At 42.6% G+C, this 26640-nt stretch overlaps 1 protein-coding gene across 3 annotated transcripts in view; it reads right to left on the minus strand.

Annotated features, from left to right (window-relative positions):
- Positions 1-26640, minus strand: part of LOC126297376 (uncharacterized) — a 352843-nt gene that overhangs the window by 69676 nt on the left and 256527 nt on the right. For all 3 annotated transcript variants that reach the window (XM_049988102.1, XM_049988101.1, XM_049988103.1), the window contains exons 12-15: positions 19424-19483; positions 17500-18377; positions 17228-17390; positions 8260-8444 (exon numbers count right to left, since the gene is read on the minus strand). In XM_049988102.1, the coding sequence (XP_049844059.1) occupies positions 8260-8444; positions 17228-17390; positions 17500-18377; positions 19424-19483 (1286 nt within the window). The remainder of the gene's footprint in view (positions 1-8259; positions 8445-17227; positions 17391-17499; positions 18378-19423; positions 19484-26640) is intronic.

Raw genomic sequence — 26640 nt, forward strand, 5'->3', positions numbered from 1 at the left:
GTTTTGCCAGGTTACAACTAATCTGGCAATGGGTATTTTGGAACCCAGTAGCACTGTTACCTGATTTTTCACTGGAGTTCAGTGAATTTCATTCTATAATAAAACAGGCCCTCCTGAAACTTGAGATTAATGTGAGTGACTACTACAACAGCAAATGTTACAACAGTTTGCGTGTGTGTGTGTGTGTGTGTGTGTGTGTGTGTGTGTGTGTGTGTGTGTGTGTCTTTAACTTATACTGCAATGTGAACTGTTGCCCTATTCCCATGGTCAGCTCTTTTTATATTCATGGTATTTAACAGTGATCAAGAGGACTAAAATGACTTTGCCACAGGTATATTACCATCTCGCAGCACCTAAAACCATGGGTACAAACTGTTGCAAAGATTACTTTTGACTTGATAAACTTCAGAAGTCCTTCACTTGCCAAAAAAGCTTTTTTCACAGCTGGAGACTGAGACTGTACTATTATCAGCAGATTATGGTAGTGCATGTGAATTACCTTTTATTTAATTGCAAGAAACAACCATGTCATATTACACAGATTGAGACATTGAGCTCCAACACTTATGTCATTATTCCCATTCAGTTTGCTTCACTTCAGGATGTACTCACCTACATGTAGACAGCTGTATAACATATTGTCAAACAATCATTCTTTAAAATACATTTCCATAACTAATTTCATAGTGCCTTATTCTGTTTCATTATCTTAAAATAAGTTCTGTTAAAGTTATGACAAATGTGTTACCAACAGATTTCCTACTAAATAAAAATTAACTAAAATAAATAAAAACTGGATGTAACATACACAGAGTGCAGAATGGGAGTACCCACAGAAGGTAGCTGTGGCTCAGTCTCACTATTGAGAATCAGTAAGTCATTTATCAACATGACACTGAAGCAACGGGTCACTTATTTCAGCAGTGAGTAACTAGCAGTTAGTTTCATCAAATTCTCCACTGTATTGATCGAATTCTGACCTTAATCATTTGGTACATGGCCGCTACATACAATTTGCTGCAGCTAATGGTAATCACTATAGGTGACCCACATATCTTTGGACTGGATTAATTTAAAACTGATGGGCTTTCAGAAGTTGATTTGGTAAAAGTCCCAGCAGCAATGAACCGAGAAACATATATGTGAAATTTCCTCGTTCATTCCAGGCAGGCCTCAGATGTATGTTCGTTCAGGATGGGAGGGAGGAAACCAAAGCACATATATCTCTTTTAGCTGACACCTCACACATTTTTCAAGGACGCACTATGACGTTTACAGGCACACTGGTTATTTCTTATCTGGTTTTTTAATGCTAATACCATTGGTAGAATATGAGCAATGTATGATTCTATCAAATGGTTGAGAATAATGCCATAAACACCTGATAGTTCCCACTGCAGCCATAACTTTTTCAGAAACTTTGCACATACACTTCTCCAAAACATTTAAACATTTTTGGCTAAAGAGCATGGCTGTTAAAAATTATATTCATGTGTGTTACATCTGAAATTAACAGGAACGTATGTACCCTAATATTTAACAGTTTAGTGTAATTTCATACATTTAAATTTAGCATGTTTTATCATAGGCTCTTTGTATGTGAACTGTCACCTTGGATTTGTTGCCATGTGGTGTTCACATAGCGTAGCATCCATAATTGTTGAGATTTTTATAATTTACATTAAATCATTTCTGTGTTTGTGGAGGGTGCTGGTGATGGTGGTGGTGGTGGTGGTGGTGGTGATTGGTTTGTGGGGTGCTCAACTGCGTGGTCATCAGTGCTCGTACAAAGTCCCAATCTTTACACAGACCAATCTAGCCACTTTCATGAATCATGATGAAATGATGAGGACAACACAAACACTCAGTCCCCAGGCAGAGAAAAATCTTCAATTCGGCCAGGAACCGAACTGAAGACCCCGTGATCCAGAGGCAGCAATGCTAGCCACTAGACCGTGAGCTGCAGATGTGTATGTTTTTGGAGGGGTCTTAAATTGCTACAATGATAGAATTTCTTCTACACCTATCAAAAAATTACTTTTATTTATAATATTCTTCATGCACATTATATGTAACAAAACATAAAAAGATGCATGCAAAGATAGTAGGTGCCAAATCACATGAAATACAGGATCTAAAATGTCATAGAGCTATAATTTAAATAATGTTATTATGTGTTCAAGGTATAATTTACCCATACATTCATTTGAAAGGAATGTTGTTAACTCATCAAATCTTAAAGCTAACACTATTTATGCAAACAATGCATCTTTTTAAAAGTTACAGGGAACATATTTGGAAAAACGGCACCTGTAAATACGCTGTAATATGTAGACAATTTCCACAAAATGAGCATCATTGACAATAGCAGGAAATGCTGTGTATCACCCATGGCACTTTAATGTGACGGAGGGTGAGGGGGGAAGCATTATCTCAGAATAGCTCATGCATTTCTCCTAAAGTACCCAGTTGTAAAAGAAAATCCAGCACTGCCCCACCCAAACAATGCATGAGAAGCATGAGCAGATGAATATATAAGGCACAGTATGAAGTTAGATTTTTGAGAGTGAACATGTGCCTGCAGCTTCAAATAAAATACTGTGAAGTATTGTGAGCCCATGTCTCAAAAAAAGGAATACATTAGCGCATTTGAGGTGGGTTTCATAGACTGTTTTAAATATTGAGTTTATTGTACAATGAAACATTATCCAGCGAGGCAATGAAACCCAGCTGCTTCTGAGAACATCTTTCTACAAAGTGTTCAAATGATAAGGACAAGCCCACTGAATATTTTCAGGAAATACATAAAAAAATTCAACATCATTCAACAATTATTGCATCATTTAAAAAACAACAATGGATTAATTGTGGCTCATTGCATTTCTCAATTAATTTAAAAAAGTAGTAAAAGTTATAATATTAGAGAAACTGTAATAATACTCTTTCTAAAAGAACTTATCTTGACAGTGATGCATCAGTATCACTGATGAGCCACATCATCACATGCTTAATAGCTTGTCTGTCCATCTTTGGAACAAAACACGTCACCAATTTTGCATCCAACAGTTTGTCAGTAGGTTTGTCTCGGAGGCATGTGGCATTAGATGTCTATGCACAGGTCACGTAATTCATGTAAATAACGGGTCACTGATTTGCATACACAGTGATGGCAGCCGACAGTGACCAGATAGGTTTCACAGGATTTAAATTAGGCATATTCGGTCACAGAGACATCAAAGTGCATTCACTCTAATGTTCCTGAAACCACTCTAGCATGGTTCTGGCTCCGAGACACAGAAAATTATACTACTGAAAGATGACATTTCCATCAGGGAAGACCTCAAGCCTGAAGGGATGCAGGTGATTCACAGCTGTGAGTGCCGGCCAGAGTGGCCGAGCGGTTCTAGGAGCGTCAGTCTGAAACCGCACGACCGCTACAGTCGCAGGTTCGAATCCTTCCTCGGGCATGGATGTGTGTGATGTCCTTAGGTTAGTTAGGTTTAAGTAGTTCTAAGTTCTAGGGGACTGATGACCTCAGAAGTTAAGTCCCATAGTGCTCAGAGCCATTTAAACCATAGTTGTGAGTGTGTCTTTAATTACTACCACAGGTGCCATGTCAGTGCAGGAGAATGTCTCCTATAGCATAATACTGCTTCCACCAGCCTGCATCCGTGGTGTGCTGCATGTTTTAAGCCGGTGTTTACATTGATGATCGTGTTTGTGGAGGTGACCATTGACCTACCATAGCAAACAATGGGATTCACTCGAAGAGGCAACACATTTCCATTGATTGGTGGTCAAATCTCAATGGTCCCTGCTCACTGCAGTCTTAACTACTGATGATTTCGGGTCAACATGTGAACACACAGGGGTATTCTTCTGTGGAGCCTCATGTTCAACATTGTATGATGAACAATGTGCTCCAAAACACTTGTGTGTGCACCAGCATTGTGTTCTTTCAGCAGAGATGCCACAGATCATCATCTATCCTACTTTACAGACAGAGCACACACACCTCCAAACCACGTTTTGTGAAGAGTCCTGGATGTCCAACCATTTATCATGTAGTGGTAGTTTCACTGTACATCTACCTCTTTCTGTACATGCTCATGAGAGCAGTAAGTGAACATTCAACATAGCTTCACCATTTTTGAGATCTTGTTCACAGGCTCCGAGTAATAACAACATGCTGTCTGACAAAGTTGCATATCTCAATGGATTTCACCACTTGCAGACATGTTTGCTATGGTGAGCGCCCGTCTGTGCATACTCCATTTACATACTACCCCCCCCCTCCCCCCCCCCCCCCCCCCCAGTATCATGTGCCCTCAATGCTAACATCACAGTGAGCAATGGTCATAATGTTTTGGCTGATCAGTGAACACTTAAATTTTAAAAATGTTGCCCACAAAAAATAGCGATGGCAGCTAATGTTGGGGAAAAAAGACTTAAGTATTCTTCAGAATTCTTAATTTTCCATGCAGATGTATGACTCTACCACTGCAGATAATAATGCTTTATTGATGGCATATGTACATTATTTTGATGAAAAGAATGCACTATGAGAAGTAATATTATCCACAATATATCTCATTACAAAAACAAAAGGATTGTCAACATCTAATGCTGTGGAATCACACGATATAAAGAACAATATTCCTTTGAGTAATATAAAGACGTGCTACTGGTGGAGCACCATCAATGGTACATCGCTATCATGTATTTTTTTGTTTATTTGAAGGTAGTAGTATCAAATAATTTATTCACTCATTGCATAGTGCACAGACCTTGGAGGAAAACATCTAACAGCAAGTTACCATTCATTGTGAAATATAACAACTCAGCTGTAAAAGGATTAAATACAATTCGAAATATGATAGAATGATTAGACAGCTTTAACAAGATAGCACTGAATATTTTATTAGATTACTTTTGCACACAGAAGTTCGATGGCTGTGAAACGGGACAGTTTTGAATCATTTTGAGACATTATATGACAGTGTCAACAATTTGTGAGCGGAATAATGAAACCAATCTGCACCAACATTTGAAAACAATAAAGAATGATGCATTTTATTTGGCAAATATTTTCAAGACATTTAACAGTGTCAATTTGCAGCTTCTTGGAGCTAATAAATCTCTTACAGGCTGCCAAAATAGTGCATTTATTGACAAACTTCAGTATCATCTATTGAAGAGAGAGTTCTATCAATTTCCTAAATTATCATCTATAGAAAATGATACAACTCCAAAGGATATTGATATATTTAGTAGCCACCTCAATGCAGTAAAACAGGACACAGAAAAACAATTTGAACATATTTTAAAACTGAAGGTGCAAGACTGGATGAAAATCCTTTTACCACAAACACTGATGAAGAGGCTGATACAACTTCTTAAGAAGACAACCTAGAAATTAGATACAATGAAGAAAGTAAACATCAATTCTATTGTGGTAGATATGAAAACCTTTGGAAAAATTTAAAAAAAATGCCTGCCTCATTGTTGTGGAATCTGGCTTTGGTGCTATTAGCCACATTATGACCAAAGAAGGAAACTGCCTGAATATTTCTGAAAGAGGAGATGTTGGTTCCTTCCTTTTAAAAAACTGAGCCAATAGTCAGTATTGTTTTCCAGCACCAGCCTCAGGTATCTCTTTAATAATTTAATTATCTAAATTCAAATTCATCGGATTTCATGCTTCTATGTGATCAAAGTACAAATAAAGAGAGAGATTTAACAACAGTAAGTTGTTTTCTGAAGATTTATCCTGCCAGAGTTCTTGAATATAGGACAAAGTATTTGTTAAATAATTATTATTACAGCATGAAAACCCCAAGTCTTTAAAGAATCGAACTCCCATGTATAATTATTTTTTTTAAACATATGCTTACTTTACAAATGAGTTAATGTGTTAAATTATCTGACATTAAGCATGTACAAAAATGATAAAGAAGTTTAGGACAGGTTTGAAATTATGCTTAAAGTATGTTGGAAGTCACTAAGTGCTCTATTGTGAAAAACAGGATGAATATGGTCTGGGTAATTCGTACTCCATTTTAAGCATAAACAAGTTTCTTACTCATCTCAAACTTTATGAAGTCATATTTCCTGAAATGTGTATCATACAATGATATAATTTTGCAAATACATTAATTGTTATATGTAGGTAAGGTCTGTAAACAGTGTTGTGAATAGAATCAGTAGTGAAGAAGTAATACATTAGAATGTTGTGTCTGATGCTGAAGTGTTACCACATGACAGTGAAAAAGTAGTAAGCTATAAACTTTTATCCTTTCATAATTCTGTGGAAGTGTCAGTGAGCAAAAGTTTGATTAAGATTTTAAATTATGTGTAAATTTTGTTGGCAGTTGCTAAATGTTCTCATTCACAAACATTGGATGAATTAAGTCCAGGTATTTGCACACTGCCAGTTACACTACCTCAAGCCAAACACACAGTTTTTAACTGTAATATTTCTCTTATTGTATTAAAACAAAATACCACTTAATGAAGAGATTATGAAAGCATTTTAAAGATTTAAATTTGTTCAATAATGAAGGAAAAAATTAGAAAATCAATTTTTTGCCCCTAGAAGCTGTTAGATAGGCAGCCAGCAACTAGTTTCGGGTTCTGGGATATTTGTTTGGTAATATAAATGCTCTTGCGTTAACTCTGTTTTATAAATTTCATGAAATAATGTTATTTCCCCTTGTTTATAAATCACCATTACTGTGGAATTGGTGGGCAGTTAGATAATTTTGCTACTAACACTAACTAGGTATAAGAAAGTTGACTACCTCCTATCTAGATGAACTTTATGGCATACAGATACTGCTATGGATAGCTACACATCATTTACAGAAAGCTCTGGGCATTACACTGCACTGCACACAAACATGAAGGTGAATATGTACTGTACACAGCACAGGTGTTTTATCTTTTCTCACACAACTGCTGCTATTCCAACCAGAATTTTCCACTGAATGTAACTTTATTGTCAAGCCACAAAAAACTTGCTTTGCTTTGCTTTGCCTTCACTGAAAGAGACTTCTGCATCGGTTTGTAAATATGATGCATAACAATTTATAATGTTATCATCCTTCCACACTTAGGTACCAAACAATTCACAAATTTCCAACTCTACAGATTTATACATACATACATTATTTACAGTGAAATGTTAATTCTCCCTTTTAGATGTTGGATAAATAATATCTCAGTTTTAATGTTGTAGCAATGTCATAAATAAAGGATGTGTGTCTGTATGTGCAGTATCTTGAGGTTTTTTCAGTTACAGCAATTTTGGGAAATCCTACAAAAGATCAATCAGCATAATAGGTCAGGATTTGAGTCCTCATCACTGTGAATGGTGCAGTGTATTATCAATGATGTATCTTACACAACAGATCCAACTGTTACAATTGTGCAGTCAGACTTTTATAAGAAGGAATCAAACAACTCTTCTTTCCCTTTCTGTTATTAGGGGTAATATGCACACAGCCTCACAATTCTGTTTATGGGAACAATCCTCCCCAGGAATATTTTAATTTCTTCACACGTCTGAGGGACTATCAGTAACAAAAATCACTTGCTTCAACTATTAAACTTTTTGAGACTACCATGACACCACTGAATGCAAGCAGACAACTTTCCAATAATTATAGTTTTTAGTATCAAAGTATATGGCACCACAGAAATGTTGACTGAGGGCAGTGAATACTTGACACCAAAAATCCTTCAGGCCTGCAGCTGTCCAAATGTGTTCCACATTAAAAGTCAGTCCTCATATTTTCACAAACTTTTTTTCCATCTGTTGTCTCAGAAGGTGGGGAGTTATGAAAAATGCTGATCACTGACTGCAATCCTCCCACATGGCTACCATAGTTAGTTACAACTTTCAAGTATTACTATACAAAAACAATAATGTGCAAGTGGCAATTCAGGTATCTGATAGTTTCAAGTAACATTTCCACGAAACCAACATTCATCACACCACTGATGATCCAAAGATTAGATTAATCTACATGAAAATGATGCCAAAGCTGCCGTATTAACAGCTTCATAATCGTCAAAAATTTTCTCAGTGAGCCCATTACTTATATGACATCTGTAAAATGTTAGTATGGTTTCAGGTATACTAAATGTTGCTCTAAGTAATGTTCTACTATAAGTAACATACTATGAAGAACTTAAATTAACACAGTTAATAATTACCATTACTAATATTCACAACACACAGTAAATATTTGAGCTTACCTTTATCTCAGTTATTAATTCCTCCAATGTGTTTTTTGTAGTGGGTATTATGGTTGGAACTGGAATAGGAAGTGGGAATGGCATAGGTACTGGAAAAAGTGAAGTAAACATATGCATTGGGCATGGGACATATATTGGAACTGGTACTGGTATAGGTACAAAAGGCAGTTTCGTCAGCGTCAGATCTGAAAAATAAATAAATAAAAATAGAATAATATGTTTAGAAAATTTAAACCAAATAAAATAAAAATGTACAGCTATAAAAAGGTGCCAGAAGTAACTCTCATAACTGCAGTGGGTAGTGTGGTGGGATATGCATCTGCTTACCTGTGGTATTGTCATTATCATTTTCAATTAGCACCATGGGCTGGTCAGGTGAGCCATCTCAGTTTTGTTGCCTATACTTTCAACAAATAAGGTAATTGTGTGTTCCTTGTTTAAACTTATTTTATTGCTTTAAAAAATGTAGAAGCTTATTTCTGCCACACCTGCATTAAGTGCTGCCAAGGATGGATTAAAAGAGGGTGAGGAGGGGGGGGGGGGGGGGGTGGAGAGGGTGATCGCCTCCTCTGAGTTGAAACTACATTAAAATCAAACAACAATTTTTGTAATCTGCACCAAAGTTAAGCACACGAACACAGAGTCGTGGTCAGTGGATTTAGTTAATTCAGTATTTCTCAAGCCATCTTACTTTGTGTGCCTGAGAGAATGTACTGCCTGTCCCAGTGACTTGTGCCCTCTTCCTGTTTGTATTGTGAGTGCCCAATATTAACAGGGCTGTCAAATCTGCCACAGCAGCATGCTTTACAATTATAATTTTCAAAATATAAATATATATATTTATGAACAAAACTGGCAAAAATATAACTGTCAACAAATTAAGAACTACAGTTTGAAAAGAATTTTATTATAATTTCAGTTTATTTGCTTATCAACTTTGTGTTAACAAAAGGCTTATGAGCTTGTTGCTGTGTGTTAAAAATTATATGGAAGAGGTTACTCAGAAAAAGGTTGCAAATACTACACATTTCAAGAAAATTAAAACTTTTTGTCTAAAATAAAACACATTTTTGCAATTGTTTGGTATTTTAAAGTATCAAAACAGCTTGAAGCGGTAGTTTTTGAAGTCTACTTTCCTCAACTTTCAAGGAGAGGCCCCTGGGTCTACTTTCTATTCTAGACAACTGCCCCCTCCGACAAAACTTCATTACTCTGCCCCCGAGTGCTGCTCACTAAAATTCCAACTATTTTCAAAACCATAAATAACTGTTGTGTTCCTGCGACTACATTTATTTCGACAAGTCTACTTTTTCTGACTCTAAATTACGTCATTAAAAATGACATATCTAACTGTAAATACTAGTTCTCAGGCTTAAAAACTTGTGTATGTCTATAAGAAATACCGTACTGAACATAAATACTAGACATCATTTTATTACTACAAACAATGCAAGTGATCAGAGAGGTCACATGCACAATCCTACCCATTGATACTACCCTTTTTCACTAAAGGTCAACGTTTATTTACGATTCACAACAGAGTATGTATTCCATTCATGTGGATTCTAAAACATAACATCTCATTTAAAGCACCATGGGCAGAGGCAGACAGACAGACTAACATTCTTAAATATATATTCATAAGTTTTCTTTCACTGCCACAACAAATTCAACCCATTTTTTTAGTCATAAATATCTGCTGGAGCTGACATGAGACCCTCAAGGATGATTGTCCTTAATATTGTTGTAGTCTGGTCTCAGCTAGGTCGGATGGTAAAGAAAACTGAAGCTTTTGCATTACAAGTTTGTTAAGCAAAATACCCATACAAACAGAAACGATAACACACTGCCATTCTTGGTCGTCTTATTTGTGCAAAACTAGTTTTATTTTCTTACGACAAACAAAATGCTTTTTTTAAAAAGTGGAATTCCATGTGTGCTTTTCCTTGGGTAGGAAACAGTGAAAAAACAGACAATGAGTTGCAATAGCACAAATTTATCAAAAACTCCTTGATCTATATTTAGACATCCCTAAAAACATCATCTTTAGAAGGATCAATGATTAATTGTGGTTACACCCGAAAACGATGAAACTGGCGTTACTTCTCGACGTAATCGCCCTGCAGACGTACACATTTTTCACAACGCTGACGCCATGATTCCATGGTAGCGGTGAAGGCTTCTTTAGGAGTCTGTTTTGACCACAGGAAAATCGCTGAGGCAATAGCAGCACAGCTGGTGAATGTGCGGCCATGGAGAGTGTCTTTCATTGTTGGAAAGAGCCAAAAGTCACTAGGAGCCAGGTCAGGTGAGTAGGGAGCATGAGGAATCACTCCAAAGTTGTTATCACGAAGAAACTGTTGCGTAACATTAGCTCGATGTGCGGGTGCATTGTCTTGGTGAAACAGCACATGCGCAGCCCTTCCCACACACTTTTGTTACCGTAGTGCCCTTTGGAATGCAGTGGGTAAGGATTACGCCCTCGCTGTCCCAGAACATGGACACCATCATTTTTTCAGCACTGGCGGTTACCCGAAATTTTTTTGGTGGCGGCGAATCTGTGTACTTCCATTGAGCTGACTGGCGCTTTGTTTCTGGATTGAAAAATGGCATCCACGTCTCATCCATTGTCACAACCATTGTCACAACCAACGAAAAGAAAGTCCCATTCATGCGTCAACATTGCTTGGCAACATGCCACACGGGCAGCCATGTGGTCGTCTGTCAGCATTCATGGCACCCACCTGGATGACACTTTGCATTTTCAGGTTTTCATGCAGCATTGTGTGCACAGAACCCATAGAAATGCCAACTCTGGAGGCGATCTGTTCAACAGTCATTCGGCAATCCCCCAAAACAATTCTCTCCACTTTCTCGATCATGTCGTCAGACTGGCTTGCGCGAGCCCGAGGTTGTTTCGGTTTGTTGTCACACAATGTTCTGCCTTCATTAAACTGTCGCACCCACGAACACACTTTCGACACATCCATAACTCCATCATCACATGTCTTCTGCAACTGTCGATGAATTTCAATTGGTTTCACACCATGCAAATTCAGAAAACGAATGATTGCGTGCTGTTCAAGCAAGGAAAACGTCACCATTTTAAGTATTTAAAACAGTTCTCATTCTCGCCACTGGCGGTAAAATTCCATCTGCCATACGGTGCTGCCATCTCTGGGACGTATTGACAATGAATGCGGCCTCATTTTAAAACAATGCGCATGTTTCTATCTCTTTCCAGTCCGGAGAAAAAAAATTGGAGGCCTTAAAACTTGAATGCACCTCATAATAATAAAACCACAAAATATCTCACTGACTGTCATGAGAAAGTGCTTCACAAATGCAACTTGTGAACGTTTTTTTTTTAAGATACTGAAACCTAGGTGAAGTAGTTTTCATAAACATTGTACTACTGCAAATGATTTGGCGGGTTTTCTTTTCACATTTTCCTGCACAAAGAGTACATTACAGTTGCTGCCTCCAGCCATATTCAAGATTTTAATGTGTGCATTTGGTAGACTATTCCAAAATTAGACTTGGCAGAAAATCGTAAGAAATTTTGGTCTTATGTCAAAGCGGTAGGTGGATCAAAACAAAATGTCCAGACACACTGTGACCAAAATGGTACTGAAACAGATGATGACAGACTAAAGGCCGAAATACTAAATGTCTTTTTCCAAAGCTGTTTCACAGAGAAAGACTACACTGTAGTTCTTTATCTAGATACTCAAAAAAGTAAAGTGAAAAATAATGTTAGTATATTTCATCAAAATATTGGGGGTTTGAAGAATAAAATTGATGAGCTTCTGCTTTGTTTAGAAGATATAGAAACGGAGAATGTAATAGATGTACTATGCCTGTCTGAGCATCACATTGGTTCTGATATGGAAAAGGTTAGCATCAATGGGTACAAATTAGCTGCACATGTAAGTAGAGATAATATGATGAGAGGAGGAGTTGCCATATATGTCAAAAGCTTCCACAGTGTAAAAAATTTAGAAACTAAAAATTTTTGTGTAGAGCAACATATGGAAGCATGTGCCACTGAACTTAAACTAAATGATGGCACTTTCATAATTGTAACAGTGTATAGGTCCCCCTCAGGGAATATCCAGCTATTTCTAGAAAACTTGGATGCTTTGTTGTGCTATCTGTCAGACAGGGGGAAGCAAATTATCATTTGTGGGGATTTCAATGTTGATTACCTGAAAGAGTGTAATAGGAAAATGACCTTGCAGTATTACTCAGTTCTTTCAATTTGAGCTCCGTCATTGATTTTCCTACTCGGATAACAAAGAACAGCAGTACATTGATAGATAATGCTTTTATAGACCGAGATAAGTTTAAGGACATAAATGCTTATCCTGTTGAGAATGGTCTTTCAGATCATGGTGCACAGCTAGTTACAGTACATGACATAGCTCCATGCAGTATATCAAATCAGACTTTCAAAGCAGTGCATTCAATTAACAATATACATATTGCAAACTTTAGCCAAGGCCTACAGCAGCTACAGTGGGATGAAGTGCATAAGGAACCCAAAGCAAACTTGAAATATAACTTATTTCACGATACATTTTTAAGGGTATTTGAAAATTGTTTTCCCAAGAAAATAGTTAAACATAATTCCAAGAAAACACATAAAAAAACCTTGGCTAACTAAAGGAATAAGAATATCTTGCAACTGTAAAAGAGAACTGTATCTAACAGCAAGAGGGAGTACTGACCGCGAAATTGTTCAATATTATAAAAACTATAGTGCAGTACTAAGAAAAGTTATTAAAAAGTCCAGAAGCATGTGTATCATGTCTGAGATCAGTAACTCTGATAATAAAATTAAAGCAATTTGGAATATTATTGAAAGGGAAACAGGGCAACCAAGAGCACAGGAAGACTTTAGTGCCATAAAACTGAATGACAAGTGTACTAACAAACAATCCGAAGTTGAAAATATTTTCAATAATCATTTTTTAAATGTTGTGGAGAGAATAGGATCTAGATCTTCACTAGAAGAGGCAAGGCTACTAGTAGAAGAGGCCATACCTGTGCAGTTTGAAAAAACTGTATTTCCACCAACCTCTCCCTCTGAAATCAGTAAAATAATAAACTCACTGTAAAGTAAAAGCTCTTACGGAATTGATGGCATTTCTAGCGAAGTACTTAAAGCTTGTTCCCCACAGATAAGTAGGATTCTCAGCCACGTATGTAATAGCTCTTTGCAGCAGGGTGTTTTCCCCGATAGACTGAAATATGCCATTGTAAAGCCATTGCATAAAAAGGGGGATATGTTGGATGTCAACAACTACCGCCCAATCTCTCTTCTGACAGCTCTATCAAAAATTTTTGAGATATTAATGTATTCAAGAGTAGCCTCCCATATTTGTAAAAATAAAGTACTAACAAAATGTCAGTTAGGTTTTCAGAAAGGCCTTTCAACAGAAAATGCTATATACGCTTTCACTGATGAAATATTAAATGCTCTGAATAACCGGACATCACCCATTGGTATTTTTTGTGATCTCTCAAAGGCCTCTGATTGGGTAAATCATGGAATTCTTTTAGATAAGCTAAATCATTATGGTTTGAGGGGGGCAGTGCTCAAATGGTTTAATTCATACTTAACTGGAAGAATGCAGAAAGTTGAAATAAGTGGTTCATGTAAGGTTAAAACAACAGATGATTCCCCAAACTGGGGGGCTATCAAGTACGGGGTCCCACAAGGTTCGGTCTTAGGTCCTTTACTGTTCTTGATATACATTAATGACTTACCATTCCACATTGATGAAGATGCAAAGTTAGTTCTTTTTGCTGATGATACAAGTATAGTAATAACATCCAAAAACCAAGAACTAAGTGATGTAATTGTAAATGGTTTCTTTCACAAAATTATTAAGTGGTTCTCAGCAAACGGACTCTCTTTAAATTTTGATAAAACACAGTATATACAGTTCCGTACAGTAAATGACACAACTGCAGTAATAAATATAAGCTTTGAACAGAAGTCTGTAGCTAAAGTAGAATTTTCAAAATTTTTAGGTGTGTCCATAGATGAGAGGTTAAACTGGAAGCAACACATTGATGGTCTGCTGAAACGTTTCACCTCAGCGACGTTTGCTATTAGGGTTATTGCAAATTTTGGTGATAAGAATCTCAGTTAATTAGCTTACTATGCCTACTTTCATTCACTACTTTCGTATGGCATCATATTCTGGGGTAATTCATCGTTGAGTAGAAAAGTATTCATTGCTCAAGAGAGAGAGAGAGAGAGAGAGAGAGAGAGAGAGAGAGAGAGAGAGAGAGAGAGTGAAGGGGAAAGGGGGGAGAGGGGGGGGGAAAGATAGTTGTATCATATTATCATTTTCAGTTTTTTAATAAGAATTTCAACCTGTCTCTTGGAAGTGGGTATGTGGAAGCATTTCTGTAATTCAGAATTTGCACTGACATTGCGGTTTTCCTTGTCTATGTTTGGTAGGCATTGGAGGATAAATGCACTGGACTTTGTCTATACCAGTTTTTTCCCTTGTCTTCTAGTGCATGTTAAATGTCTTTCTGAGTGTTACTCAACTTTACATGAAATGTTAGATATGATTTAAGGTTTGTGTTCATTTTTACTGATGGCCTTGCACCTTACTGATGTATTGCTTTTTATCCATGAGATCCACTGCATTTTCTTAATCTGCTCATTTGATGATGGTGTTGTGTTCCTGAAGTTTCTTTTAAAGTTTTCACAGTGTTATGGAATCTGCATTGTTTTGGTTTACTGTGTTTTCTTTCACTTGTGTTATTGTTATTGATTTCATTATCAACTAGCTCTCTCTTCAGGCCCAACTTCACCTAAATTGTGTGTGTGTGTGTGTGTGTGTGTGTGTGTGTGTGTGTGTGTGTGAGAGAGAGAGAGAGAGAGAGAGAGAGAGAGAGAGAGAGCGCCAGCCTTCAGACTCAGTTATGAGGTTTCCTATGTATTTGTCATTTATTTGCATGCTGGTGATGTGTTTCAGATGTTGTTCAATCAGTTTTATTGCTTTTCTATGCAAAACAGTGATAGTGAGGTTGATTAGCCTCAGACAGAAGTGATTTTATTGTTATAGGGGATGTAATTTGTGGCTGTGTTAGGTGTTTGTTTAGTTGTTAAATTTGCAAACTTTCTTCAGTGAGTTCTTTTTTTACATTTTTTTCTATATATGTACAATTTCCAACTTGCTATCAGGATAGAAGGAAACAGTAGTATTATTCAAAACTTTCACAGCATTATGATGTGCTTTATGTACTTCCTCATTTATTGCTTGTGTTTTGGCATAAATAGACTTGATTTCATTGTTTAGGCAAATTTCTTTTTCTATTTATTTCATCTTTTGTGTGTTGGCTAAATTGTTTTTAACCTGTACATAAATATATTAAGGTATAACATTAAGTGATCTGTAAATGATGTTAACTTCATAAGCTGCACAGTTTTATGTAGGTTGAGATGATATATCCTTTTAAACTTTATGTACAGGCCATTTGGAAATGCCTGACAAGGCATCCATAATATGTTTGTTTGCATGACCGTCTGTCGCAGCTGTTAAAATTATAATCAAGTAGCTCAAAAAATTCGGCTAAACAATATAATCAAGTCTCATGACACAATAAAATTGCAGTTAAGAAGTTTAAAACGTGGTCCACAGTGAATCCAAATATCTCAGACCAATGTCGAAGGGGATCAGTGTATTTCGTTCACAGGAAGCTATTGGCTACAAAAATACCATAAATGGAACTTGTATTACTAATTGCTTTCATCCCTTGCATGCAACAAAAAGTATAATCAGCAGTGATCAGAAAGTAACTGAAACTGTCTGATCCAGAAACATACTCTCAACTAACATCAAATTTGTTTACTTCTTTATTTTTTAGGGTAAAGAATACATGTAGTACAGTAGGTGTTGCCAACTTGTAGTTATAAGTACTGTAAGCATCACGTCACTTTCAGTATGAGTTACTGAAATCACATCAGAAACTATTTAATGAAAAGCCATCTGTAAACCTCTCCAGATACATAACAACTGTTAATTTTCAGACAACACTCAAAGGCAAAAATAATTTTTACACCTACAATAATGTTTTTCTCAAAGGTGACAAATTCTAGAGTGACAGAAGAAATACACAGCACAGGCTGAGACAGGTTGCATTGGTAGCCCCAGCCCAGGTAGGTGTCCAAACACAGGCTACTCAGCAGAGGTACACACATTAGGTGACTGTCTCTTTTTGTTTCTTGAGGTCAATTTTGACAATTTTCTCAATGTGTGTGTTAGATCTTCCAAAACCATGTATTTTGCGATACAATTGACAGGGGACAACAGAATCGCTAGGACTCACCAGCACTCAATTATTTGACCACACTGGTAACAGTTTCACAGCTTTCCTCAATGTGAACCCTAGTTTAGGAGCTACACAATCTCCATATTCTTGTTGCAAGACTGTTGTTCCGGTGGAGGGCTTCTGCCTATCTTTTGAAAGCCTGGGGGCAGAGCTTCCACTTGGTAAATTACTCTATGTCATCAGTGTGAATGTGTGGATCCCAGGAATACATAATGAGTCACTGCAAGTCTTCCCCGTCTGTTTCCATAATTGCATGGTTTCAATCAAAAGGGAGGAAAATTAATGTTTAAATGTACTACCAGGAATATACTTAATTTTTAAAGCACAACAATGATATTTCAATCTGAATATCACACTTACTCAATTTATATACCTGTATGAGAGAATAGTGAACAATAACTCTATACCTGATCGAACTTGGGATACTGAGTCTGTGATGAGGTATTACTTGTATTTAAATAAAGATCAATTATAAAATGATTGTGCAATAACACCAAGCATTTTGTAATAAAATCACATACCCTCTTGCACACTTTACTAATGCAAGCTGGGCCTCTCTAGTTGAATACTCATATTAAAGATGAATAGTGTATGAAACTACATAACTTGCCTGTCTGTGTTAACCGAGACTGCAGATGTGGACGACAAGATATTCCTTTACTGTGTAAAATTGGTTTAGTTAAAACACTGGCGTTTTTCATTTCTGGTGGCTCCTCTGGTTCAATACAAACAACCTCCTTCACTAGTACCCTCATTACTGTAGCATCTGATTCCTGCAATGTTTTATTCCATAAAACTTTCATCACATAAACTCTCAAAAATAATGTATTTAAAAAATGGCATTTGACAAACAAAAAGAAAAGGGTTCATCTTAGCTATTACCATATGTGACACTGGTTTCCCACTTCCTCCAGCAGTTGTGGTTCCTGTTCCTGAACTAGTCGTACCAGCCAATGCTGGTGATGAATTCTCTGGTAATTCTTCCGGTATCACCCTCCATGACTGAGAAGATGATTGTTGTGATGCAGCTTTTTTACTAGAATCTGTTGGTACACCAGTTGCAAGGGCTAAAGCAGTCTCTACAGAAAAGATTTCACCTACTGTTGAAGGTTTCGCTAAAAACTTTTCTGGAACCATTGAAATGGGCTGATTTTTTTGTGCATCCACTGAAACATCTGGTCCATCTCCACTATCAGGTAACACAGCATCCACAGTTGAAGTTCCAACGAATGCATTCGATACCAGTGCTACCGATGCAGCACTTGCAGAAGGTACCATCGAATTAGTTGTAGCTGTCCCAACTGCACCAGTTACAGGCAACACACCAGACGGTAGGTTTTCTGAAAATGTATCTAATACCACAGGTAAACCTTGTGGACTCGAGGTAGCTCGTTTTGTTGTTTCAATTTTATTTATTTCTGTGTCTATGAATTCACTCACAGGCACTGGTGCACTAATTGGCACAGGTTGTTTTGTTGCCAGGTCATTCAGAACAGATTGAACTCTTGATGAAATGGCAAGAGATGAAGTCAATGATCCACTGGACAGTGGTGTTACTGCTTGTGGTTTTGTGACTGACTGTGCACCAAGGTTCATAGATACACCTGAAGATTCTTCTGATGCGACAGGAACTGTATCTGTAGATACACACCCACCAGCCTCTCCATCACTCCCAATAGGCAGACCAGTGCTAGCATTTTGATGAGAGCGTGATAATGATGTTACTGATGAAATTACTGGCGCTGTACCCTTCTTTTGTGCTGAAAAATGAAAATCATTATTTTACAAAATGTGAAAGTAATAAATAAAACATTATAGTGCAAAATAGAGATAAATTTCAGTACTAATAGCAGTACACAAATGGTTACTGCCTGACAAGTTACAAATAATTCCCCCAGTGAACACTTTTCTCTACAATCAGTGGTTACTTTCCCTTATAATTTTTTCTATCACCATCCAGAATGGGGAATAAATGTGTAGGGTATGTCCTTTTTGAGAATTCCAAATTATGAGGCTGTCAATCTTCTGTTAGTATCTAACTTATTTTACAATTCCATTTATAGAGGAGAACCTAAACTGTGCTACTTAAAACAGGAAGCAAATGCACATGTCATGACTACATAATGAAAATTTGTTGAGATCATGACTCGTATCCAGTTTTCCTGCTTTACATGAGCAGACATCTTAACCATTTGGCTTCTTCATTGTCATAAGTTTTGTTCCTGTTACTCTTGAACAAAGAATGGTAGTTCTCCATTCTGGACTTTATTTCATGTTATTGCACCTTCACCGATTTCCTGCGTATTACCTCCACTTATTTTATACGAGTGAAATGAATGCAGTTGTTATATCTCTTGTTGCATGGGAAGCCACAGTTCATCATATCCATTCCTCTTTAGATCCTATTACAGGTTCTGTGTGCACGCATGCATGAGATATATATTTTTTGCTCGTGTGCATATCAACTGCCTCCTACCTGAAACTGTTGATTGGTTGGAGGCTTTCACAGCAGTGTACTGAATGATTTACTATTTCTTTTTCCTACTTAAGTGGCCCCTTCTTCTCCTTTGTGCTGTGTTTATTTTGTGTAACTGTGAAAGAGCATTGTTGTACATCATCTCAGTTTCCTGAATTGTTCTATAAAGTGTGATTTTGAAAAGTTTATTGGTGATCACTTATCAAGTAATTCATGCATCCCTTTCCATATAAAACAATGTTTCACACACACATATTATGAAACAGTTCACTGCTGTATGTTTACTGTTAATATTTTTAGGCACTGAATTAAATAGATAGATTTACATACCAAGATCATTTGCCGGAGCTGAAGTAGAATTTTTGTGGCTACCTGCTTTCTTTGGACCACCTATAAGAAAACAAACATTTTTGTGAGGATGTAATGCATGCTGGAACAGTGTTTTTAAAGTGAAATAGTCTTACTGAAGTCAATCTTAATTGTTAAAGAATATTTCACAAAAAGCAGCACTCTCCAAAAAAATGATTTTCATTTCACAACAAATTACATACAGCATCCCTGGAGCAAGTCAGTTTCTAAATTTCCATCACAGAGAAGACTGACAGAAAACCTATGCCATTATAAATTTATAGCACAACATAGTAATACAAGCTACTTGAATGTATAGTGTGTAAATGGATGAGAAAGAGTAGGTAGGTCAGTCAAGAAGAGAGACTGGGTGGGCCAAATGGGACAATTTTGTGAGTATTTTGTTATAAGGAACCAGTGGTCTTTGATGGTTTGTTCGGTGCACTTTCATTTCGTTTCATTAATTACTCCCAGTAATCTCTTTATCTTTACTGCATGGCAGATATTTACACGACAATGAAAATGTCAATGGCATGTGCTTTGAGTTTTGTTGGGAAACAAACCTGTTCCATTCCCTCACAGTCCTTGCACTCAGTAGTACTCAGTTCTGTCTTTCGTTTGTTTCTCCTGGCAGTGATAGTTGTATGCTGAGAGAGAGGTATGATGACTAGGGGGTGCAGGTGCAAGGAAGGGGCAGAGGGCATGAGAGGAAGGGGTGGGGTGGGGGGCGAGTGCGGGGCAGGGTGGGGTGAGGGGCGAGTGAGGGGTGGGGTGGGGGACGAGTGCGGGGCGGGGTGGGATGGGGGGCGAGTGCGGGGTGGGGTGGGGGGCGAGTGCGGGGTGGGGTGGGGTGGGGGGCGAGTGCGGGGTGGGGTGGGGTGGGGGGCGAGTGGGGGGTGGGGTGGGGTGGGGGGCGAGTGGGGGGTGGGGTGGGGGGCGAGTGCGGGGTGGGGTGGGGGGCGAGTGCGGGGTGGGGTGGGGCGCGAGTGCGGGGTGGGGTGGGGGGCGAGTGCGGGGTGGGGTGGGGGGCGAGTGCGGGGTGGGGTGGGGGGCGAGTGGGGGGTGGGGTGGGGGCGAGTGCGGGGTGGGGTGGGGGCGAGTGCGGGGTGGGGTGGGGTGGGGGGCCAGTGCAGGGTGGGGTGGGGTGGGGGTCGAGTGCGGGGTGGGGTGGGGTGGGGTGAGGGGCGAGTGCGGGGTGGGGTGGGGTGAGGGGCGAGTGCGGGGTGGGGTGGGGTGGGGGCGAGTGTGGGGTGGGGTGGGGGCGAGTGTGGGGTGGGGTGGGGAGAGGGGTGGGGTGAGGGGCGAGTACGGGGTGGGGTGGGTTGAGGGGCGAGTTGAGGGGCGAGTGCGGGGTGGGGTGGGGTGGGGTGGGGTGGGGTGGGGTGAGGGGCGAGTGCGGAGTGGGGCGGGGTGAGGGGCGAGTGCGGGGTGGGGTGGGGGCGAGTGCGGGGTGGGGTGGGGGCGAGTGCGGGGTGGGGTGGGGGCGAGTGCGGGGTGGGGTGGGGTGGGGTGGGGTGGGGTGGGGTGGGGTGGGGTGGGGTGGGGTGAGGGGCGAGTGCGGAGAGGGGCGGGGTGAGGGGCGAGTGCGGGGTGGGGTGGGGTGGGGGCGAGTGTGGGGTGGGGTGGGGGCGAGTGCGGGGTGGGATGGGGTGGGGTGGGGTGGGGTGGGGGCGAGTGCGGGTGGGGTGGGTTGAGGGGCGAGTGCGGGGTGGGGTGGGTTGAGGGGCGAGTGCGGGGTGGGGTGGGGGCGAGTGCGGGGTGGGGTGGGGTGAGGGGCGAGTTGAGGGGCGAGTGCGGGGTGGGGTGGGGTGAGGGGCGAGTTGAGGGGCGAGTGCGGGGTGGGGTGAGGGGCGAGTTGAGGGGCGAGTGCGGGGTGTGGTGGGTTGAGGGGCGAGTGCGGGGTGGGGTGGGTTGAGGGGCGAGTGCGGAGTGGGGCGGGGTGAGGGGCGAGTGGCGAGTGCGGAGTGGGGCGGGGTGAGGGGCGAGTGTAGAGTGGGGCGGGGTGAGGGGCGAGTGTGGAGTGGGGCGGGGTGAGGGGCGAGTGTAGAGTGGGGCGGGGTGAGGGGCGAGTGTAGAGTGGGGCGGGGTGAGGGGCGAGTGCGGGGTGGGGCGGGGTGAGGGGCGAGTGCGGGGTGGGGCGGGGTGAGGTGAGGGTCTAGTGCGGGGTGGGGCGGGGTGAGGTGAGGGTCTAGTGCGGGGTGGGGCGGGGTGAGGTGAGGGTCTAGTGCGGGGTGGGGCGGGGTGAGGTGAGGGTCTAGTGCGGGGTGGGGCGGGGTGAGGTGAGGGTCTAGTGCGGGGTGGGGTGGGGTGAGGGTCTAGTGCGGGGTGGGGTGGGGTGAGGGTCTAGTGCGGGGTGGGGTGGGGTGAGGGTCTAGTGCGGGGTGGGGTGGGGTGAGGGTCTAGTGCGGGGTGGGGTGGGGTGAGGGTCTAGTGCGGGGTGGGGTGGGGTGGGGCGGGGCGGGATGAGGGGCTAGTGCGAGGTGGGCTGGTGTGAGGGTCTAGTGCGGGGCGGGGTGAGGTGAGGGTCTAGTGCGGGGTGGGGCGGGGTGAGGTGAGGGTCTAGTGCGGGGTGGGGCGGGGTGAGGTGAGGGTCTAGTGCGGGGTGGGGTGGGGTGAGGGTCTAGTGCGGGGTGGGGTGGGGTGGGGTGAGGGTCTAGTGCGGGGTGGGGTGGGGTGAGGGTCTAGTGCGGGGTGGGGTGGGGTGAGGGTCTAGTGCGGGGTGGGGTGGGGTGAGGGTCTAGTGCGGGGTGGGGTGGGGTGGGGCGGGGCGGGATGAGGGGCTAGTGCGAGGTGGGCTGGTGTGAGGGGCTAGTGCGGGGTGGGGTGGGGTGGGGTGGGGTGGGGTGGGGTGGGGGGGCGAGTGTTGGGTGGGGTGGGGGGGCGAGTGTTGGGTGGGGTGAGAGAGTATGAGGGAGGGCTCTTTTTTTATTTTTCCCTTCCTTTTGGGGGGGGGGAGGCGCAAAACATCTTTGGTCATAAGTATGGAACCATAGAATGCTGGGACCACGAGGGTATAAAACCATTTCAAGGTCCAATACAGAAAGGAAGAAACAACAAATTTAAAATGTCGACAAGTAACTGGAGTCACGAGGTAGAAATCAAATCTCTTTTATCATATTACTGGTTTTTAAAAACTTTAAACTCGAGCCACAGCTTGCATGTCATCCGCTAAAATGTCCAGCAAGGCGGGCGGCAGCCCGACCCTATGATGTAAGTGGGTAAAACAGGGGCACAAGGTCAGGCTGCCTGGCTTCAGAAAGGACTTTTGGGTGCAGGGTCGCCACTCAACAACTGGCGGTGATCGCAACAGAGCTAACATTACTTTCTCATGGCGAGACAGGTGGACGGAAATCGACCAGGCTGTTGGGAGAGGTTTGACTTCTCTGAGTTTGTTGCCATGAAGGGACCACCAATGGTCATGCCAAAGTGATCTAATACACTGATAGAGAAAAGTACGAATATCTTGCAAGAGAACAGAGAAAGAGGCGGGCTGACCAAGATGGACTGCAGCCTTGGCTGCAGCATCAGCAGCATCATTCCCAGGCACAGCCCCAAAGAGGATGATGGGCACTGGTGTCACCGAGGAGCAGAAAAGGTGGAGCAACAAGCTGCATCAGGTCCGCGCAGGGCGGGAGGGGGGAGCGGGCGGGCGCAGCACGGGACGGGGGGCGGGGGAGGGGGCGGGCGGAGGGCGGGGGAGGGGGCGGGCGGAGCTCGGGGGAGGGGGCGGGCGGAGGGCGGGGGGGCGGGCGGGCGGAGGGCGGGGGGGCGGGCGGGCGGAGGGCGGGGGGGGCGGGCGGGGGAGGGGAGGGGGGAGGGAGTGGCGCGAGTTTGGGGTGGGGGTGGGAGGGGGCCGAGTGCAGGGGAAGGTGCGGGGTGGGGGTGGGAGAGGGCCAAGTGCAGGGGAAGGTGCGGGGTGGGGGTGGGAGGGGGCAAAGTGCAGGGGAAGGTGCGGGGTGGGGGTGGGAGGGGGCAAAGTGCAGGGGAAGGTGCGGGGTGGGGGTGGGCCAAGTGCAGGGGAAGGTGCGGGGCGGGGGTGGGAGGGGGCCGAGTGCAGGGGAAGGTGCAGGGCGGGGGTGGGAGGGGGCCGAGTGCAGGGGAAGGTGCGGGGCAGGGGTGGGAGGGGGCCGAGTGCAGGGGAAGGTGCGGGGCAGGGGTGGGAGGGGGCCGAGTGCAGGGGAGGGTGCGGGGTGGGGGAGGGAGGTGGCCGAGTGCAGGGGAGGGTGCGGGGTGGGGGAGGGAGGTGGCCGAGTGCAGGGGAGGGTGCGGGGCAGGGGAGGGAGGTGGCCGAGTGCAGGGGAGGGTGCGGGGCAGGGGAGGGAGGTGGCCGAGTGCAGGGGAGGGTGCGGGGCAGGGGAGGGAGGGGCCGAGTGCAGGGGAGGGTGCGGGGCAGGGGAGGGAGGGTCCGAGTGCAGGGGAGGGTGCGGGGCGGGGGAGGGAGAGGGCCGAGTGCAGGGGAGGGTGCGGGGCGGGGGAGGGAGAGGGCCGAGTGCAGGAGAGGGTGCGGGGCGGGGGAGGGAGAGGGCCGAGTGCAGGAGAGGGTGCGGGGCGGGGGAGGGAGAGGGCCGAGTGCAGGCCGGGGGAGGGTGCAGAATGAATTGGAGGGGCCAGGAAGTGACTGGGGGATGGGTGGGGGACAGACAGTGCAACCGGCAGCAAGGACCTACGTAACTGATAGAATGTTCTACTTCTCAGTGAAGTATTATTGAGAGGGAAGGATTATTACTTGAAGAATGACATATGTGCATAACAAGAGTATTAAGGAAAGGATAGTTGCTGCTTACCATATAGTGGGATTGCTGAGTCGCACATAAGCACAACAGAAAGACAGCAAGTAAGCTTTCAGCCAAAATGGCCTTCATGAGCACTGGAGACACACACACACACACACACACACACACACACACACACACACACACACACAGGTATGAGTACACAATCACGCACTTATGACCACAGTCTCTGGCTGCTAAGTACCGACTCGAATATGGCCTTCTCAGCCAGAGCTTGTGCGCGCAAAAGTGTGTGTGTGTGTGTGTGTGTGTGTGTGTGTGTGTGTGTGTGTGTGTGTGTGTGTGTGTGGGGTCTAATTGTGATGGGGGCCTTTTAAGCAAAAAGTTTACTTGCTGACAATCTTTTTGTTGTACCTATCTACAACTCAGCATCTCTGCTATAGCGTGAGTAGCAATGATCCTTTTCATAATATTGTCATTATCCCCATAAATGATATTCAGTTCTTTGATACATGTGCATAGTAACTATTTGAAATTATAATTCTTCAAATGTATGTTTCGTATGCACTATAATCACACTTACAGCCAAGTACACAGTGTCAAGCAGCACATTTACTGTATGGAAACAACTGTGCCACACTAGGTACACATGAATGTGTGTGTGTTGAAATTAAAACTCTTACTGAAGTGAGTGACACAGTGATTATTACAGTACTGCATGCTACAACTGAATAACTACTTTAGTAAGTTACGATACAGTATTTAAGAAATACTAAAATCCTATTCCAGGAGTATATCAAACACCTGAATATTTTAGTGACAATGCATAAATAGTTAGCCCACCTCGCTTTATGGTTCCACTTTCAAACTACACAGCTATATATGATCAGCCCTGAGTGCCACAAAGAGAAAGTTAACATAAATGAACACTGCAGCCTGAGGTGAACATTACAGAATAAATTAGCATAAAAAACAAACTATTTTTCAAAGGAATAAACGGTTCATTAATCTGATGACTGTGAGAAACTTTTACACTAGTTTGTAATTCCAGCTTCCCAATAAAAACAGGAAAATCAGCAATCAACTGTCTCACCAATTTCTGCCACTGTGGGCAATTGTATCATCACAAACAGAGAAATCTGAGCATTAACAGGCACCTAATAAATGAGTTTAACTTTGTAGGTCAGCTATCAAATCTGCGGGCAAGGGTCATACTACACTCATCTCCAGGGGAAAAAAAAACGGAGCACTTTGAACATATTCACAGGACATCTACATTAGTATGTTCTGTAGAAATGATTAGCATTTGAACCACGTCGGCCCATGGGCTCAAGGTCAACATAGATATTGTGGCCCAATGCCACCTACTGGTAAAATGTGCATGCAGCTCTCATTTTCACTATAAACTGAAGGTAACGGATCAGTGTGACTTGAGGAGACACTCACTATGCTTCAGAAATGTATGTGCGAATCACGCCATCCAATCAGTTAGTTTGGAAGTCGGTGTATTATTGGCATAGAAAATGAAGTGCATCCATATAGTAAACTGCTGCTCATGTGGGATGAGGTGTTTCAGCAGTGTGACTGGCGTGTGCAGAATGGTTCACAGAAGGCCATAAACACAAGGAGATGGGTCAGGTCGCACCACCCAGACCCCCTCCTGAGAAGATCAACAGCTCATCCAAATGGCATTGCAGGACAGATCTGCATCCTCCTTGGCTCTGGCCGAACAGTGTAACACACTGTACTATCAGGGGTGACAGTCTGTTGCCATTTATTACTGCATGGGTTATGTGTATGGCGTCTACTTCACCAGCTGCCTTTGAACAACAGGTAGAAACATGCTAGATGGTAATGAGGTATGGAAAAATGTTACTGGGGACAGAAATGGCATCAGATAGTATTTTTGGATGAATCCAGATTCTATTTGTTTGAAAATAACTGCCACATTTTTGTTCGCTGCATACTGGGAGCAGCATTACAGTGACACTATTCACACAAGGCACACAGTGCCAACTCAAGGCCTTATGGTGTGGGATTCTATTGTGTACAACCACAAATCACAGTAGTTGTGTGTCCAGGGTGTTGTGACAAGTGTGACTTATGTGAATGACATCCTGGGACCTGTAGCCATAACTTTCTGCACAACACCCCATACAACATTTTTCAGCAAGACAATGCACGACCAGATGTTGCTGCATGAACACGTGCCTCCTTGGTGTCACAGGATGTCAGCCTTTCACCCTGGCTCGCCAGATCACTAGATTTGTCAGCAATCAAAAATTTGTGGAGTATGGTGAAACATCAGGTGCAGTGCTGTGACCCAATGCCAACCACCACAGATGAACTTTGGAACCAGGCGAATGCAGCATGGATGGCTACACCACAGTACGGCATTCACGCCTTTCACACATTGATGCCATCATGTATGAAACATGTTATCAGGGCCCATGTTGGACCCTGCGC

Source organism: Schistocerca gregaria, chromosome X (genome assembly GCF_023897955.1).
Source record: "Schistocerca gregaria isolate iqSchGreg1 chromosome X, iqSchGreg1.2, whole genome shotgun sequence".
In the NCBI taxonomy this organism is placed as follows: Eukaryota; Metazoa; Arthropoda; class Insecta; order Orthoptera; family Acrididae; genus Schistocerca; species Schistocerca gregaria.